The 18,468-nt window shown below is 57.3% G+C and overlaps 1 protein-coding gene across 1 annotated transcript in view; it reads left to right on the top strand.

The window, feature by feature from the left end:
* Positions 1 to 6,256: 6,256 nt before the first annotated feature.
* Positions 6,257 to 18,468, top strand: part of LOC137385071 (membrane-spanning 4-domains subfamily A member 15-like) — a 151,974-nt gene continuing 139,762 nt past the window's right edge. Inside the window, exons 1-2 of the mRNA XM_068059811.1 lie at positions 6,257 to 6,424; positions 14,653 to 14,814. Coding sequence (XP_067915912.1) covers positions 14,668 to 14,814 — 147 coding nt within the window. The 5' untranslated portion in view covers positions 6,257 to 6,424; positions 14,653 to 14,667. The remainder of the gene's footprint in view (positions 6,425 to 14,652; positions 14,815 to 18,468) is intronic.

The raw sequence follows: 18,468 nt of genomic DNA, 5'->3' as shown, positions 1-18,468 counted from the left end.
TGCAACACTCCCTCAGTACTGACCCTCCGACAGTGCAGCACTCCCTCAGTACTGACCCTCCGACAGTGCAGCACTCCCTCAGTACTGACCCTCCGACAGTGCAGCATTCCCTCAGTACTGACCCTCGACAGTGCAGCACTCCCTCAGTACTGACCCTCGACAGTGCAGCATTCCCTCAGTACTGACCCTCCGACAGTGCAGCATTCCCTCAGTACTGACCCTCCAACAGTGCAGCACTCCCTCAGTACTGACCCTACGACAGTGCAGCATTCCCTCAGTACTGACCCTCCGACAGTGCAGCACTCCCTCAGTACTGACCCTCCGACAGTGCAGCATTCCCTCAGTACTGACCCTCCGACAGTGCAGCACTCCCTCAGTACTGACCCTCCGACACTGCAGCATTCCCTCAGTACTGACCCTCCGACACTGCAGCACTCCCTCAATACTGACCCTCCGACAGTGTAGCATTCCCTCAGTACTGACCCTCCGACAGTGCAGCGCTCCCTCAGTACTGACCCTCCGACAGTGCAGCATTCCCTCAGTACTGACCCTCCGACAGTGCAGCACTCCCTCAGTACTGACCCTCCGACAGTGCAGCACTCCCTCAATACTGACCCTCCGACAGTGCAGCACTCCCTCAGTCCTGTCCCTCCGACATTGCAGCATTCCTTCAGTACTGACCCTCCGACAGTGCAGAACTCCCTCAGTCCTGTCCCTCCGACATTGCAGCATTCCCTCAGTACTGACCCTCCGACAGTGCAGCACTCCCTCAGTACTGAACCTCTAACAGTGCAGCACTCCCTCAGTACTGACACTCCGACAGTGCAGCACTCCCTCAGTACTGATCTTCTGACAGTGCAGCACTCGCTCAGTACTCACCCTCCTACAGTGCAGCACTCCCTCAGTACTGTCCCTCCGACAGTGCAGCGCTCCCTCGGAACAGACCCACAAACAGTGCAGCATTCCCTCAGTACTGACCCTCCCACACTACAGCACTCCCTCAGTACTGACCCTCCGACAGTGCAGCAGTCCCTCAGCACTGAAACTCCGACAGTGCAGCACTCCCTCAGTACTGACCCTCCGACAGTGCAGCACTCCCTCAGTACTGACCCTCCAACAGTGGAACACTCGTTCAATACTGACCCTCCGAAAGTGCAGCACCCCCTCAGTACAGACTCTCTGACACGGCAGCACAACCTAAGCATTGACCCTCCGACAGTGCAGCACTCCCTCAGTACTGACCCTCCGACAGTGCAGCACTCCCTCAGTACTGACCCTCCAACAGTGGAACACTCGTTCAATACTGACCCTCCGAAAGTGCAGCACTCCCTCAGTACAGACTCTCTGACACGGCAGCACTCCCTAAGCATTGACCCTCCGACAGTGCAGCACTCCCTCAGTACTGATCCACCGACAGTGCAGCACTCCCTCAGTACAGACTCTCTGACACGGCAGCACTCCCTAAGCATTGACCCTCCGACAGTGCAGCACTCCCTCAGCACTGACCTTCTGACAGTGCAGCAGTCCCTCAATACTGACCCTCTGACAGTGCAGCACTCTCTCAGTACTTACCCTCCGTCAGTGCATCACTCACTCAGTACTGACCCTCTGACAGTGCAGCACTCCCTCAGTACTTACCCTCCGACAGTGCATCACTCACTCAGTACTGACCCTCAGACAGTGCAGCACTCCCTCAGCATTGACCCTCCGACAGAGCGGCACTCCCTCGGTACTGAACTTCTGACACTGCAGCAGTCCCTCAATACTGACCCTCTGACAGTGCAGCACTCCCTCAGTACTGACCCTCTGACAGTGCATCACTCACTCAGTACTGACCCTCTGACAGTGCAACACTCCCTCAGTACTGACCCTCCGACAGTGCAACACTCCCTCAGTACTGACCCTCCGACAGTGCAGGGCACCCTCAGTGCTGACACTCTGACACTGCAGCAGTTCCCCAGTACTGACCCTCTGACAGTGCAGCACACCCGCAGTACTGACCCTCCGACAGTGCAACACTCCCTCAGTACTGACCCTCCGACAGTGCAGGGCACCCTCAGTGCTGACACTCTGACACTGCAGCAGTTCCCCAGTACTGACCCTCTGACAGTGCAGCACTCCCGCAGTACTGACCCTCCGACAGTGCAGCACTCCCGCAGTACTGACCATCCGGCAGTGCAAAACACCCCCAGCACTTATCCTCCGACAGTTCAGTGCTCCCTCAGTGCTGACCGTCTGACAGTGTAGCACTCCCTCAGTACTGACCCTCCGACAGTGCAGCACTCCCTCAGTACTGACCCTCCGACAGTGCAGCATTCCCTCTGGACTGACCCTCCGACAGTGCAGCATTCCCTCAGTACTGACCCTCCGACAGTGCAGCACTCCCTCAGTACTGAACCTCCGACAGTGCAGCACTCCCTCAGTACTGTCCCTCCGACAGTGCAGCAGTCCCTCAGTACTGACCCTCCGACAGTGCAGCACTCCCTCAGTACTGACCCACCGACAGTGCAGCATTCCCTCAGTACTGACCCTCCGACAGTGCAGCACTCCCTCAGTACTGACCCTCCGACAGTACAGCACTCCCTCAGTACTGATCTTCTGACAGTGCAGCTGTCCCTCAGTACTGACCCTCGACAGTGCAGCACTCCCTCAGTACTGACCCTCCGACAGTGCAGCACTCCCTCAGTACTGACCCTCCGACAGTACAGCACTCCCTCAGTACTGATCTTCTGACAGTGCAGCTGTCCCTCAGTACTGACCCTCTGACAGTGCAGCACTCCCTCAGTACTGACCCTCCGACAGTACAGCACTCCCTCAGTACTGATCTTCTGACAGTGCAGCTGTCCCTCAGTACTGACCCTCCGACAGTACAGCACTCCCTCAGAACTGACCCTCTGACAGTGCAGCACTCCCTCAGTACTGACCCTCTGACAGTGCAGCACTCCCTCAGTACTGATCTTCTGACAGTGCAGCACTCCCTCAGTACTGGCCCTCCGACAGTGCGGCACTCCCTCAGTACTGATACTCCGACAGTACAACACTCCCTCAGTACTGACCCTCCAACAGTGCGGCACTCCCTCAGTACTGACCCAACGACAGTGCAGCACTCCCTCAGTACTGACCCTCCGACAGTGCAGCACTCCCTCAGTCCTGACCATCCGACAGTGCAGCTGTCCCTCAGTACTGACCCTCTGACAGTGCAGCACTCCCTCAGTACTGACCCTCCGACAGTTCGGCACTCCCTCAGTACTGACCCACAGACAGTGCAGCATTCCCTCAGTACTGACCCTCCGACACTACAGCACTCCCTCCGTCCTGACCCTCCGACAGTGCAGCAGTCCCTCAGAACTGAACCTCCGACAGTGCAGCAGTCCCTCAGTACTGACCCTCCAACAGTGGAACACTCGTTGAATACTGACCCTCCGACAGTGCAGCACTCCCTCAGTACTGATTCTCCGACAGTGCAGCACTCCCTCAGCACTGACCCTCCGACAGTGCAGCACTCCCTCAGTACTGACCCTCTGACAGTGCATCACTCCCTCAGTACTGACCCTCTGACAGTGCAGCACTCACTCAGCACTGACCCTCTGACACTGCAGCATTCCCTCAATATTAACACTCGACAGTGCAGCACTCCCTCAGTACTGATCTTCTGACAGTGCAGCAGTCCCTCAGTACTGACCCTCCGACAGTGCGGCACTCCCTCAGTACTGACCCTCCAACAGTACAGCACTCCCTCAGTACTGACACTCCGACAGTGCAGCACTCCCTCAGTACTGACACTCCGACAGTGCAGCACTCCCTCAGTACTGTCCCTCCGACAGTGCAGCACTCCCTCAGTACTGACCCTCCGACAGTGCAGCACTCCCTCAGTACTGACCCTCCGACAGTGCAGCACTCCCTCAGCAATGATACTCCGACAGTACAACACTCCCTCAGTACTGACCCTCCGACAGTACAGCACTCCCTCAGTACTGACCCTCCGACAGTGCAGCACTCCCTCAGTACTGACCCTCGACAGTGCAACACTCCCTCAGTACTGACCCTCCAACAGTACAGCACTCCCTCTGTACTGATCTTCTGACAGTGCAGCACTCCCTCAGTACTGACACTCCGACAGTGCAGCACGCCCTCAGTACTGACCCTCCTACAGTGCAGCACTCCCTCAGTACTGACTCTCCGACAGTGCAGCACTCCCTCAGTACTGTCCCTCCGACAGTGCAGCACTCCCTCAGTACTGACCCTCCGACACTGCAGCACTCCCTCAGTCCTGACCCTCCGACAGTGCAGCACTCCCTCAGTACTGACACTCCGACAGTGCAGCACTCCCTCAGTACTTTCCCTCCGACAGTGCAGCACTCCCTCAGTACTGACACTCCGACAGTGCAGCACTCCCTCAGTACTGTCCCTCCGACAGTGCAGCGCTCCCTCGGAACTGACCCACAGACCGTGCAGCATTCCCTCAGTACTGACCCTCCGACACTACAGCACTCCCTCCGTACTGACCCTCCGACAGTGCAGCAGTCCCTCAGTACTGAACCTCCGACAGTGCAGCAGTCCCTCAGTACTGACCCTCCAACAGTGGAACACTCGTTGAATACTGACCCTCCGACAGTGCAGCACTCCCTCAGTACTGACCCTCCAACAGTACAGCACTCCCTCAGTACTGACCCTCCGACAGTGCAGCACTCCCTCAGTACTGACCCTCTGACAGTGCAGCACTCCCTCAGCACTGACCCTCTGACACTGCAGCATTCCCTCAATACTGACACTCGACAGTGCAGCACTCCCTCAGTACTGACCCACTGACAGTGCAGCACTCCCTCAGTACTGACCCTCTGACAGTGCAGCCCTCCCTCAGTACTGACCCTCTGACATTGCAGCAGTCCCTCAGTACTGACCCTGTGACAGTGCAGCACTCCCTCAGTACTGACCCTGTGACAGTGCAGCACTCCCTCATTACTGTCACTGTGACAGTGCAGCACTCCCTCAGTACTGACCCTGTGACAGTGCAGCACTCCCTCAGTACTGACCCTGTGACAGTGCAGCACTCCCTCATTACTGTCACTGTGACAGTGCAGCACTCCCTCAGTACTGACCCTGTGACAGTGCAGCACTCCCTCAGTACTGACTCTCCGACAGTGCAGCACTCCCTCAGTACTGTCCCTCCGACAGTGCAGCACTCCCTCAGTACTGACCCTCCGACACTGCAGCACTCCCTCAGTCCTGACCCTCCGACAGTGCAGCACTCCCTCAGTACTGACACTCCGACAGTGCAGCACTCCCTCAGTACTTTCCCTCCGACAGTGCAGCACTCCCTCAGTACTGACACTCCGACAGTGCAGCACTCCCTCAGTACTGTCCCTCCGACAGTGCAGCGCTCCCTCGGAACTGACCCACAGACCGTGCAGCATTCCCTCAGTACTGACCCTCCGACACTACAGCACTCCCTCCGTACTGACCCTCCGACAGTGCAGCAGTCCCTCAGTACTGAACCTCCGACAGTGCAGCAGTCCCTCAGTACTGACCCTCCAACAGTGGAACACTCGTTGAATACTGACCCTCCGACAGTGCAGCACTCCCTCAGTACTGACCCTCCAACAGTACAGCACTCCCTCAGTACTGACCCTCCGACAGTGCAGCACTCCCTCAGTACTGACCCTCTGACAGTGCAGCACTCCCTCAGCACTGACCCTCTGACACTGCAGCATTCCCTCAATACTGACACTCGACAGTGCAGCACTCCCTCAGTACTGACCCACTGACAGTGCAGCACTCCCTCAGTACTGACCCTCTGACAGTGCAGCCCTCCCTCAGTACTGACCCTCTGACATTGCAGCAGTCCCTCAGTACTGACCCTGTGACAGTGCAGCACTCCCTCAGTACTGACCCTGTGACAGTGCAGCACTCCCTCATTACTGTCACTGTGACAGTGCAGCACTCCCTCAGTACTGACCCTGTGACAGTGCAGCACTCCCTCAGTACTGACCCTGTGACAGTGCAGCACTCCCTCATTACTGTCACTGTGACAGTGCAGCACTCCCTCAGTACTGACCCTGTGACAGTGCAGCACTCCCTCAGTACTGACCCTGTGACAGTGCAGCACTCCCTCATTACTGTCACTGTGACAGTGCAGCACTCCCTCAGTCCTGTGGGAGAAATCTTCAGCACTGTTGATGTTTGCCAGCAGGGGGAGCAGACACCCTGCTTCGAGTACCTGCTCGGACTGGCCCTTTTAAACCTCAGTCAAACATCAATCTGGAGAGAGTGCTGCAGCAGAAGGGAGAGACAGAGACCTCCGAGTTTGAGAGAGCGAGAGAGAGACGACAAGGCTTTGCAGTCTGAACAAGGGAGACAACTCCATTTAACGGAGGCTGTGTAGAGTGTGCAGACCCAGTGAAGCCAGCGGCGGGCGTTCTGCAAGGTGAGGAAGAGAGAGTCGGGAGCTCCTGTGTAGGGGTATTGCTCCTTGTCGGAGTTACTGGGCAGCTTGTGTGGAGGAGCCAGTGCTCGAGTGTGTCTCACGGGCCCCTGCGGTTGTGCTGCCACCACTGTGCCAAGTTGTCACAAGTTTGCTTGTCGCCTTCCTACTCTGCAGCACTGATTCGGAAGTTACCTTACTAGAACTATAAAGAACTGAGTTCGGGTCTGGACACCCTTACCCCACACGCCCATGTCTCGAGGGATCTATCGGGTTTGGACGGGGTGCAGCACAGTCAGAAGAATGATCCCGGGACAGAAAGGGTTAAATGAGGAGGTCAGGTCAGACACACGAGGCTTGTAATCCCTCCAGTACAGAAGACTGAGGGACGATCTAAATCGAGGTGTTGAAGATGTTGAGAGGAGTTGATCAGGTCGATAGAGAGAAACTATTTCCTCTGGTCGGGGTTGGGGGACAGAGTGCAGAACGAGGGGGCAGAACCTTATAATGAGAGCCAGGCCGTTCAGGGGTGATGTCAGGAATTACTTCTTCACACAAAGGGGAGTGGAAAACTGGAACCCTCTCCCCCTGAAAAAGCTGTGGAGGCCGGGGGTCAATTTAACATTTCACAACGGAGATTGATAGAGTTTTGTGAGGATAAGAGCGCTTAGCATTATGGACACAAGACAGGAAATGGAGTTTAAATACAAGAAGTGACATGATCCAACTGACCGGAGTAACAGGCTGGAGAAGGGGCTGAATGGGCCTCCTCCTCTTCCTGTGTAACAGGCTGGAGAAGGGGCTGAATGGGCCTCCTCCTGTTCCCGTGTAACAGGCTGGAGAAGGGGCTGAATGGGCCTCCTCCTGTTCCTGTGTAACAGGCTGGAGAAGGGGCTGAATGGGCCTCCTCCTGTTCCAGTGTAACAGGCTGGAGAAGGGGCTGAATGGGCCTCCTCCTGTTCCTGTGTAACAGGCTGGGGAAGGGGCTGAATGGGCCTCCTCCTGTTCCAGTGTAACAGGCTGGAGAAGGGGCTGAATGGGCCTCCTCCTGTTCCTGTGTAACAGGCTGGAGAAGGGGCTGAATGGGCCTCCTCCTGTTCCCGTGTAACAGGCTGGAGAAGGGGCTGAATGGGCCTCCTCCTGTTCCTGTGTAACAGGCTGGAGAAGGGGCTGAATGGGCCTCCTCCTGTTCCAGTGCAACAGGCTGGAGAAGGGGCTGAATGGGCCTCCTCCTGTTCCAGTGTAACAGGCTGGAGAAGGGGCTGAATGGGCCTCCTCCTGTTCCCGTGTAACAGTCCGGAGAAGGGGCTGAATGGGCCTCCTCCTGTTCCAGTGTAACAGGCTGGAGAAGGGGCTGAATGGGCCTCCTCCTGTTCCCGTGTAACAGGCTGGAGAAGGGGCTGAATGGGCCTCCTCCTGTTCCAGTGTAACAGGCTGGAGAAGGGGCTGAATGGGCCTCCTCCTGTTCCAGTGTAACAGGCTGGAGAAGGGGCTGAATGGGCCTCCTCCTGTTCCAGTGGAACAGGCTGGAGAAGGGGCTGAATGGGCCTCCTCCTGTTCCAGTGTAACAGGCTGGAGAAGGGGCTGAATGGGCCTCCTCCTGTTCCAGTGTAACAGGCTGGAGAAGGGGCTGAATGGGCCTCCTCCTGTTCCTGTGTAACAGGCTGGAGAAGGGGCTGAATGGGCCTCCTCCTGTTCCAGTGTAACAGGCTGGAGAAGGGGCTGAATGGGCCTCCTCCTGTTCCAGTGTAACCGGCTGGAGAAGGGGCTGAATGGGCCTCCTCCTGTTCCCGTGTAACAGTCCGGAGAAGGGGCTGAATGGGCCTCCTCCTGTTCCAGTGTAACAGGCTGGAGAAGGGGCTGAATGGGCCTCCTCCTGTTCCTGTGTAACAGGCTGGAGAAGGGGCTGAATGGGCCTCCTCCTGTTCCAGTGTAACAGGCTGGAGAAGGGGCTGAATGGGCCTCCTCCTGTTCCAGTGTAACCGGCTGGAGAAGGGGCTGAATGGGCCTCCTCCTGTTCCAGTGTAACAGGCCAGAGAAGGGGCTGAATGGGCCTCCTCCTATTCCAGTTTAACAGGCTGGAGAAGGGGCTGAATGGGCCTCCTCCTGTTCCAGTGTAACAGGCTGGAGAAGGGGCTGAATGGGCCTCATCCTGTTCCCTTGTAACAGGCTGGAGAAGGGGCTGAATGGGCCTCCTCCTGTTCCAGTGTAACAGGCTGGAGAAGGGGCTGAATGGGCCTCCTCCTGTTCCAGTGTAACAGGCTGGAGAAGGGGCTGAATGGGCCTCATCCTGTTCCCTTGTAACAGGCTGGAGAAGGGGCTGAATGGGCCTCCTCCTGTTCCAGTGTAACAGGCAGGAGAAGGGGGTGAATGGGCCTCCTCCTGTTCCCGTGTAACAGGCTGGAGAAGGGGCTGAATGGGCCTCCTCCTGTTCCAGAGTAACAGGCAGGAGAAGGGGGTGAATGGGCCCCCTCCTGTTCCAGTGTAACAGGCTGGAGAAGGGACTGAATGGGCCTCCTCCTGTTCCTGTGTAACAGGCTGGAGAAGGGGCTGAATGGGCCTCCTCCTGTTCCAGTGTAACAGGCTGGAGAAGGGGCTGAATGGGCCTCCTCCTGTTCCAGTGTAACAGGCAGGAGAAGGGGGTGAATGGGCCTCCTCCTGTTCCCGTGTAACAGGCAGGAGAAGGGGGTGAATGGGCCTCCTCCTGTTCCCGTGTAACAGGCTGGAGAAGGGGCTGAATGGGCCTCCTCCTGTTCCAGAGTAACAGGCAGGAGAAGGGGCTGAATGGGCCTCCTCCTGTTCCAGTGTAACAGGCAGGAGAAGGGGGTGAATGGGCCTCCTCCTGTTCCCGTGTAACAGGCTGGAGAAGGGGCTGAATGGGCCTCCTCCTGTTCCAGAGTAACAGGCAGGAGAAGGGGGTGAATGGGCCCCCTCCTGTTCCAGTGTAACAGGCTGGAGAAGGGACTGAATGGGCCTCCTCCTGTTCCAGTGTAACAGGCTGGAGAAGGGACTGAATGGGCCTCCTCCTGCTCCCGTGTAACAGGCTGGAGAAGGGGTTGAATGGGCCTCCTCCTGTTCCCGTGTAACAGGCCGGAGAAGGGGCTGAATGGGCCTCCTCCTGTTCCAGTGTAACAGGCCGGAGAAGGGGCTGAATGGGCCTCCTCCTGTTCCAGTGTAACCGGCCGGAGAAGGGGCTGAATGGGCCTCCTCCTGTTCCTGTGTAACAGGCTGGAGAAGGGGCTGAATGGGCCTCCTCCTGTTCCAGTGTAACCGGCTGGAGAAGGGGCGGAATGGGCCTCCTCCTGTTCCAGTGTAACAGGCTGGAGAAGGGGCGGAATGGGCCTCCTCCTGTTCCAGTGTAACCGGCTGGAGAAGGGGCGGAATGGGCCTCCTCCTGTTCCAGTGTAACTGGGTGGAGAAGGGGCTGAATGGGCCTCCTCCTGTTCCTGTGTAACAGGCTGGAGAAGGGGCGGAATGGGCCTCCTCCTGTTCCAGTGTAACCGGCTGGAGAAGGGGCGGAATGGGCCTCCTCCTGTTCCAGTGTAACTGGGTGGAGAAGGGGCTGAATGGGCCTCCTCCTGTTCCCGTGTAACAGGCTGGAGAAGGGGCTGAATGGGCCTCCTCCTGTTCCCGTGTAACAAGCTGGAGAAGGGGCTGAATGGGCCTCCTCCTGTTCCAGTGTAACAGGCTGGAGAAGGGGCTGAATGGGCCTCCTCCTGTTCCTGTGTAACAAGCTGGAGAAGGGGCTGAATGGGCCTCCTCCTGTTCCCGTGTAACCGGCTGGAGAAGGGATGAACGGGCCTCCTCCTGTTCCTGTATAACAGGCTGGAGAAGGGGCTGAATGGGCCTCCTCCTGTTCCAGTGTAACAGGTTGGAGAAGTGGCTGAATGGGCCTCCTCCTGTTCCAGTGTAACAGGCTGGAGAAGGGGCTGAATGGGCCTCCTCCTGTTCCAGTGTAACAGGCTGGAGAAGGGGCTGAATGGGCCTCCTCCTGTTCCAGTGTAACAGGCTGGAGAAGGGGCTGAATGGGCCTCCTCCTGTTCCAGTGTAGCAGGCTGGAGAAGGGGCTGAATGGGCCTCCTCCTGTTCCAGTGTAACAGGCTGGAGAAGGGGCTGAATGGGCCTCCTCCTGTTCCAGTGTAACAGGCTGGAGAAGGGGCTGAATGGGCCTCCTCCTGTTCCAGTGTAACAGGCTGGAGAAGGGGCTGAATGGGCCTCCTCCTGTTCCAGTGTAGCAGGCTGGAGAAGGGGCTGAATGGGCCTCCTCCTGTTCCAGTGTAACAGGCTGGAGAAGGGGCTGAATGGGCCTCCTCCTGTTCCCGTGTAACAGGCTGGAGAAGGGGCTGAATGGGCCTCCTCCTGTTCCAGTGTAACAGGCTGGAGAAGGGGCTGAATGGGCCTCCTCCTGTTCCCGTGTAACAAACTGGAGAAGGGGCTGAATGGGCCTCCTCCTGTTCCCGTGTAACCGGCTGGAGAAAGGATGAATGGGCCTCCTCCTGTTCCAGTGTAACAGGCTGGAGAAGGGGCTGAATGGGCCTCTTCCTGTTCCAGTGTAACAGGCTGGAGAAGGGGCTGAATGGGCCTCCTCCTGTTCCAGTGTAACAGGCTGGAGAAGGGGCTGAATGGGCCTCCTCCTGTTCCAGTGTAACAGGCTGGAGAAGGGGCTGAATGGGCCTCCTCCTGTTCCAGTGTAACAGTCCGGAGAAGGGACTGAATGGGCCTCCTGTTCCAGTGTAACAGGCTGGAGAAGGGGCTGAATGGGCCTCCTCCTGTTCCAGTGTAACAGGCTGGAGAAGGGGCTGAATGGGCCTCCTCCTGTTCCAGTGTAACAGGCTGGAGAAGGGGCTGAATGGGCCTCCTCCTGTTCCAGTGTAACAGGCTGGAGAAGGGGCTGAATGGGCCTCCTCCTGTTCCAGTGTAACAGGCTGGAGAAGGGGCTGAATGGGCCTCCTCCTGTTCCAGTGTAACAGGCTGGAGAAGGGGCTGAATGGGCCTCCTGTTCCAGTGTAACAGGCTGGAGAAGGGGCTGAATGGGCCTCCTCCTGTTCCAGTGTAACAGGCTGGAGAAGGGGCTGAATGGGCCTCCTCCTGTTCCAGTGTAACAGTCTGGAGAAGGGGCTGAATGGGCCTCCTCCTGTTCCAGTGTAACAGGCTGGAGAAGGGGCTGAATGGGCCTCCTCCTGTTCCAGTGTAACAGTCCGGAGAAGGGACTGAATGGGCCTCCTGTTCCAGTGTAACAGGCTGGAGAAGGGGCTGAATGGGCCTCCTCCTGTTCCTGTGTAACAGGCTGGAGAAGGGGCTGAATGGGCCTCCTGTTCCAGTGTAACAGGCTGGAGAAGGGACTGAATGGGCCTCCTGTTCCAGTGTAACAGGCTGGAGAAGGGGCTGAATGGGCCTCCTCCTGTTCCCGTGTAACAGTCCGGAAAAGGGGCTGAATGGGCCTCCTCCTGTTCCCGTGTAACAGGCTGGGGAAGGGGCTGAATGGGCCTCCTCCTGTTCCAGTGTAACAGGGTGGAGAAGGGGCTGAATGGGCCTCCACCTGATCCAGTGTAACAGGCCGGAGAAGGGGCTGAATGGGCCTCCTCCTGTTCCTGTGTAACAGGCCGGAGAAGGGGCTGAATGGGCCTCCTCCTGTTCCTGTGTAACAGGCTGGAGAAGGGGCTGAATGGGCCTCCTCCTGTTCCTGTGTAACAGGCTGGAGAAGGGGCTGAATGGGCCTCCTCCTGTTCCTGTGTAACAGGCTGGAGAAGGGGCTGAATGGGCCTCCTCCTGTTCCCGTGTAACAGGCTGGAGAAGGGGCTGAATGGGCCTCCTCCTCTTCCAGTGTAACAGGCTGGAGAAGGGGCTGAATGGGCCTCCTCCTGTTCCTGTGTAACAGGCTGGAGAAGGGGCTGAATGGGCCTCCTCCTGTTCCAGTGTAACAGGCTGGAGAAGGGGCTGAATGGGCCTCCTCCTGTTCCAGTGTAACAGGCTGGAGAAGGGGCTGAATGGGCCTCCTCCTGTTCCAGTGTAACAGGCTGGAGAAGGGGCTGAATGGGCCTCCTCCTGTTCCAGTGTATCAGGCTGGAGAAGGGGCTGAATGGGCCTCCTCCTGTTCCAGTGTAACAGGCTGGAGAAGGGGCTGAATGGGCCTCCTTCTGTTCCAGTGTAACAGGCTGGAGAAGGGGCTGAATGGGCCTCCTGCTGTTCCAGTGTAACAGGCCGGATCAGGGGCTGAATGGGCCTCCTCCTGTTCCCGTGTAACAGGCTGGAGAAGGGGCTGAATGGGCCTCCTCCTCTTCCAGTGTAACAGGCTGGAGAAGGGGCTGAATGGGCCTCCTCCTGTTCCTGTGTAACAGGCTGGAGAAGGGGCTGAATGGGCCTCCTCCTGTTCCAGTGTAACAGGCTGGAGAAGGGGCTGAATGGGCCTCCTCCTGTTCCAGTGTAACAGGCTGGAGAAGGGGCTGAATGGGCCTCCTCCTGTTCCAGTGTAACAGGCTGGAGAAGGGGCTGAATGGGCCTCCTCCTGTTCCAGTGTATCAGGCTGGAGAAGGGGCTGAATGGGCCTCCTCCTGTTCCAGTGTAACAGGCTGGAGAAGGGGCTGAATGGGCCTCCTTCTGTTCCAGTGTAACAGGCTGGAGAAGGGGCTGAATGGGCCTCCTGCTGTTCCAGTGTAACAGGCCGGATCAGGGGCTGAATGGGCCTCCTCCTGTTCCCGTGTAACAGGCTGGAGAAGGGGCTGAATGGGCCTCCTCCTGTTCCAGTGTATCAAGCTGGAGAAGGGGCTGAATGGGCCTCCTCCTGTTCCAGTGTAACAGGCTGGAGAAGGGGCTGAATGGGCCTCCTCCTGTTCCAGTGTAACAGGCCGGAGAAGGGGCTGAATGGGCCTCCTCCTGTTCCTGTGTAACAGGCTGGAGAAGGGGCTGAGTGGGCCTCCTCCTGTTCCAGTGTAACAGGCTGGAGAAGGGGCTGAATGGGTCTCCTCCTGTTCCCGTGTAACAGGCTGGAGAAGGGGCTGAATGGGCCTCCTCCTGTTCCAGTGTAACAGGCTGGAGAAGGGGCTGAATGGGCCTCCTCCTGTTCCTGTGTAACAGGCTGGAGAAGGGGCTGAATGGGCTTCCTCCTGTTCCAGTGTAACAGGCCGGAGAAGGGGCTGAATGGGCTTCCTCCTGTTCCAGTGTAACAGGCTGGAGAAGGGGCTGAATGGGCCTCCTCCTTTTCTGAACAGGCTCTGATAGTTAACTTTGCTCCCACCTTCGCCCGTCAACATTCCCTAATTTTCACGCTGCCCAATGGGGCTTCCTAGTGGTGGGAGGTTTCAGAGATAGGGAGGGTTGTCGGGGCCGGAGGATGTTACAGAGATAGGGAGGGTTGTAGGAGATGGAGAAATTTACAGAGATAGGGAGGGTTGTAGGGGCTGGAGGAGGTTACAGAGATAGGGAGGGTTGTAGGGGCTGGAGGGGGTTACAGAGATAGGGAGGGTTGTAGGGGCTGGAGGATATTACAGAGATAGGGAGAGTTGTAGGGACTGGAGGAGGTTACAGAGATAGGGAGTGTTGTAGGGGCTGGAGGAGGTTACAGAGATAGGGAGTGTTGTAGGGGCTGGTGGAGGTTGCAGAGATAGAGAGGGTTGTAGGTGCTGGAGGAGGTTACAGAGATAGGGAGGGTTGTCGGGACTGGAGGAGGTTACAGAGATAGGGAGGGTTGTCGGGACTGGAGGAGGTTACAGTTTTAGGGAGGGTAGTCGGGACTGGAGGAGGTTACAGTGATAGGGAGGGTTGTCGGGACTGGAGGAGGTTACAGAGATAGGGAGGGTTGTAGGGGCTGGAGGAGGTTACAGAGATAGGGAGGGTTGTCGGGACTGGAGGAGGTTACAGAGATAGGGAGGGTTGTCGGGACTGGAGGAGGTTACAGAGATAGGGAGGGTTGTCGGGACTGGAGGAGGTTACAGAGATAGGGAGGGTTGTCGGGACTGGAGGAGGTTACAGAGATAGGGAGGGTTGTCGGGACTGGAGGAGGTTACAGTTTTAGGGAGGGTTGTCGGGGCTGGAGGAGGAATTTGTGGCAGGACCTAGATAAACAGATGAGGGAGAATGGAAATGGAGGGATATGTTGAAGGTATGAGATGACGAGGGGTGGTAGGAGGATGGTGTGGAATGCCCGCGTTGTGTTGGAGAGGCTGCTGTGGCACAGTGCGATTCCGCGGTTGTGTGTTCTTTGTGTTTAAGCCAGCGATGTCTTCCTGTCTCAGGGGTCCCGAGGGAAGATGTCCTCAGAGAGGCCGCAGACTGTGGCCGTTACCGTAACCCACCTCTACCGGACGGAATCTTCGAGCCCAGGAACACCATCTCCCGCTGCCCCGCCCACCGCCTACACGCAGAAGTTTCTGGAAGGGGAGCCGAAGGCACTCGGGGTACGTGGGGGGGGGGGGGTCGGGGGAAGGGTTGGTGAGTGAGGGTGGCCCTTGAAGGTCCATCAGCATCTGTTTGGGCGAAGGGAGGCAGGAGGAGCCGTGGCCGGTGGTTCATGGGGTGCAGGTCCCTTTAAGGGCAGTCAGTATGGTTCCGACTGGGAGAGTGGGAGTGAATGCAGGGATCTTGGATTCGTGTCGATGGGTTGATGAGAAAATTCAGCGTCTCTCTCCCGCCTCGCTTCCCTGTCGGTTGCTATCGACGTGAAATAATGACCAGAAAAAGGGTGCTGGCGATTTAAACTGTTGGACAGCGCGAGGCTCCATGGTAAACTGTCTGTCCTCCATGTCTGTCTCCATACTGTCTCTCAGTCTCCAACACATAGCGTGTGTCACCCTCTCTCTCTCTCTCTCTCGATCTCTCACTCCCACTCTGTGTCTCTCGTTCTCCCTCTTTCTCTCTCGCTATCTTGCTCCCTTTGTCTCTCTCCCTCTGTGTCTCTCGTTCTTCTCTCTCACTGCCTCGCTCTCTCATTCTCTCTCTCTCTCACTGATTCACTCTCTCTGTCGCTCATTCCCTCTCTCTGATTTTCTCTCTGTCCCTCTCTTCCTCTGTCCTCCCCCCCCCCCCCCCCCCGCACCTCTGTCTTTCTCCCTCTTGACATCTCCTTCACAACATCAGGACTGACATCAGTGCGGCATTCCTTCATTATTACCCCTCCGACAGTGCTGCACTCCCTCAGTACTGATCCTCCGACAGTGCAGCACTCCCTCAGTACTGACCCTCTGACAGTGCTGCACTCACTCAGTACTGACCCTCCGACAGTGCAGCACTCCCTCAGTACAGACCCTCTGACAGGGCAGCACTCCCTCAGTACTGACCCTCCGACAGTGCAGCACTCCCTCAGTACTGACCTTCCGACCGTGCAGCATTCCCTCAGTACTGACCCTCTTGACAGTGCAGCACTCCCTCAGTACTGACCCTCCGACAGTGCAGCACTCCCTCAGTGCTGACCTTGCGACCGTGCAGCACTCCCTCAGTACTGACCCTCTGACAGTGCAGCACTCCCTCAGTACTGACCTTCCGACCGTGCAGCACTCCCTCAGTACTGACCCTCCGACAGTGCAGCACTCCCTCAGTACTGACCCTCTGACAGTGCAGCACTCCCTCAGTATTGATCCTCCGACAGTGCAGCACTCCCTCAGTACTGACCCTCCGACAGTGCAGCACTCCCTCAGTGCTGACCTTGCGACCGTGCAGCACTCCCTCAGTACTGACCCTCTGACAGTGCAGCACTCCCTCAGTACTGACCCTCCGACAGTGCAGCACTCCCTCAGTATTGATCCTCCGACAGTGCAGCACTCCCTCAGTACTGACCCTCTGACAGGGCAGCGCTCCCTCAGTACTGACCCTCTGACAGTGCAGCACTCCCTCAGTACTGACCCTCCGACAGTGCAGCACTCCCTCAGTACTGACCCTCCGACAGTGCAGCACTCCCTCAGTACAGACCCTCTGACAGGACAGCACTCCCTCAGTACTGACCCTCCGACAGTGCAGCACTCCCTCAGTACTGACCCTCTGACAGGGCAGCACTCCCTCAGTACAGACCCTCTGACAGGACAGCACTCCCTCAGTACTGACCCTCCGACAGTGCAGCACTCCCTCAGTATTGATCCTCCGACAGTGCAGCACTCCCTCAGTACTGACCCTCTGACAGTGCAGCACTCCCTCAGTACTGACCTTCCGACCGTGCAGCACTCCCTCAGTACTGACCCTCCGACAGTGCAGCAGTCCCTCAGTACTGACCCTCTGACAGTGCAGCACTCCCTCAGTACTGACCTTCCAACCGTGCAGCACTCCCTCAGTACAGACCCTCTGACAGGGCAGCACTCCCTCAGTACAGACCCTCTGACAGGGCAGCACTCCCTCAGTACTGACCCTCCGACAGTGCAGCACTCCCTCAGTACTGACCTTCCGACCGTGCAGCACTCCCTCAGTACTGACCCTCCGACAGTGCAGCACTCCCTCAGTATTGATCCTCCGACAGTGCAGCACTCCCTCAGTACTGACCCTCTGACAGGGCAGCACTCCCTCAGTACTGACCCTCTGACAGTGCAGCACACCCTCAGTACTGACCCTCCGACAGTGCAGAACTCCCTCAGTACTGACCCTCCGACAGTGCAGTGCTCCCTCAGTACTGACCCTCCGACCGTGCAGCACTCCCTCAGTACTGACCCTCCGACAGTGCAGCTCTCCCTCAGTATTGATCCTCCGACTGTGCAGCATTCCCTCAGTACTGACCCTCCGACAGTGCAGCACTCCCTCAGTGTGGACCCTCCGACAGTGCAGCACTCCCTCAGTACTGACCCTCTGACAGGGCAGCACTCCCTCAGTATTGACCCTCCGACAGTGCAGCACTCCCTCAGTATTGACCCTTCGAAAGTGCAGCACTCCCTCAGTATTGACCCTCCGACATGCAGTGCTCCCTCAGTACTGACCCTCCGACCATGCAGCACTCCCTCAGTACTGACCCACTGACAGTGCAGCACTCCCTCAGTACTGACCCTCCGACAAAGCAGCACTCCCTCAGTACCGACCCTCTGACAGTGCAGCACTCCCTCAGTACTGACCCTCCGACAGTGCAGCACTCCCTCAGTACTGACCCTCCGACAGTGCAGCACTCCCTCAGTACTGACCCTCTGACAGTGCAGCACTCCCTCAGTACTGACCCTCCGACAGTGCAGCACTCCCTCAGTACTGACCCTCCGACAGTGCAGCACTCCCTCAGTACTGACCCTCCGACAGTGCAGCGCTCCCTCAGTACTGACCCTCTGACAGTGCAGCACTCCCTCAGTACTGACCCTCCGACAGTGCAGCACTCCCTCAGTACTGACCCTCTTTCAGTCTTTGATGTATGGTTTAATGGAGTTTGTTGAGTCAGAAGTGTCAGGAATAAGGGTGATGAACTTAGATTATGGATCAGTACTTGGAGCTACGATGTTGTGGCCATTAGGGAGACGTGGATATCACAGGGGCAGGAATGGATGTTGGATGTTCCTGGATTTCGATGTGTCAAAAGGAATAGGGAGGGAGGTAAAAGAGGTGGGGGAGTGGCATTGTTAATCAGGGATAGTATCACAGCTGCAGAAAGGGAGGTCGTCGAGGAGGGTTTGTCTACTGAGTCATTATGGGTGGAAGTCAGAAACAGGAAAGGAGCAGTCACTTTATTGGGAGTTTTCTATAGACCCCCCAATAGCAACAGAGACATGGAGGAACAGATTGGGAGGCAGATTTTGGAAAGGTGCAGAAGTAACAGGGTTGTTGTCATGGGTGACTTCAACTTCCCTAATATTGATTGGAACCTCCTTAGTGCAAATAGTTTGGATGGAGCAGTTTTTGTCAGGTGTGTCCAGGAAGGTTTCCTGACTCAATATGTAGATAGGCCGACGAGAGGGGAGGCTATATTGGATTTGGTGCTTGGCAACGAACCAGGCCAGGTGGCAGATCTCTCGGTGGGAGAGCATTTCGGTGATAGTGATCACAACTCCCTGACCTTTACTATAGTCATGGAGAGGGACAGGAGCAGACGGGATGGGAAAATATTTAATTGGGGGAGGGGGAATTACAATGCTATTAGGCAGGAACTGGGGAGCATA

Source organism: Heterodontus francisci, chromosome 28 (genome assembly GCF_036365525.1).
Source record: "Heterodontus francisci isolate sHetFra1 chromosome 28, sHetFra1.hap1, whole genome shotgun sequence".
NCBI classification, from domain to species: domain Eukaryota; kingdom Metazoa; phylum Chordata; class Chondrichthyes; order Heterodontiformes; family Heterodontidae; genus Heterodontus; species Heterodontus francisci.
This window is presented reverse-complemented; position numbering and strand designations above follow the sequence as displayed.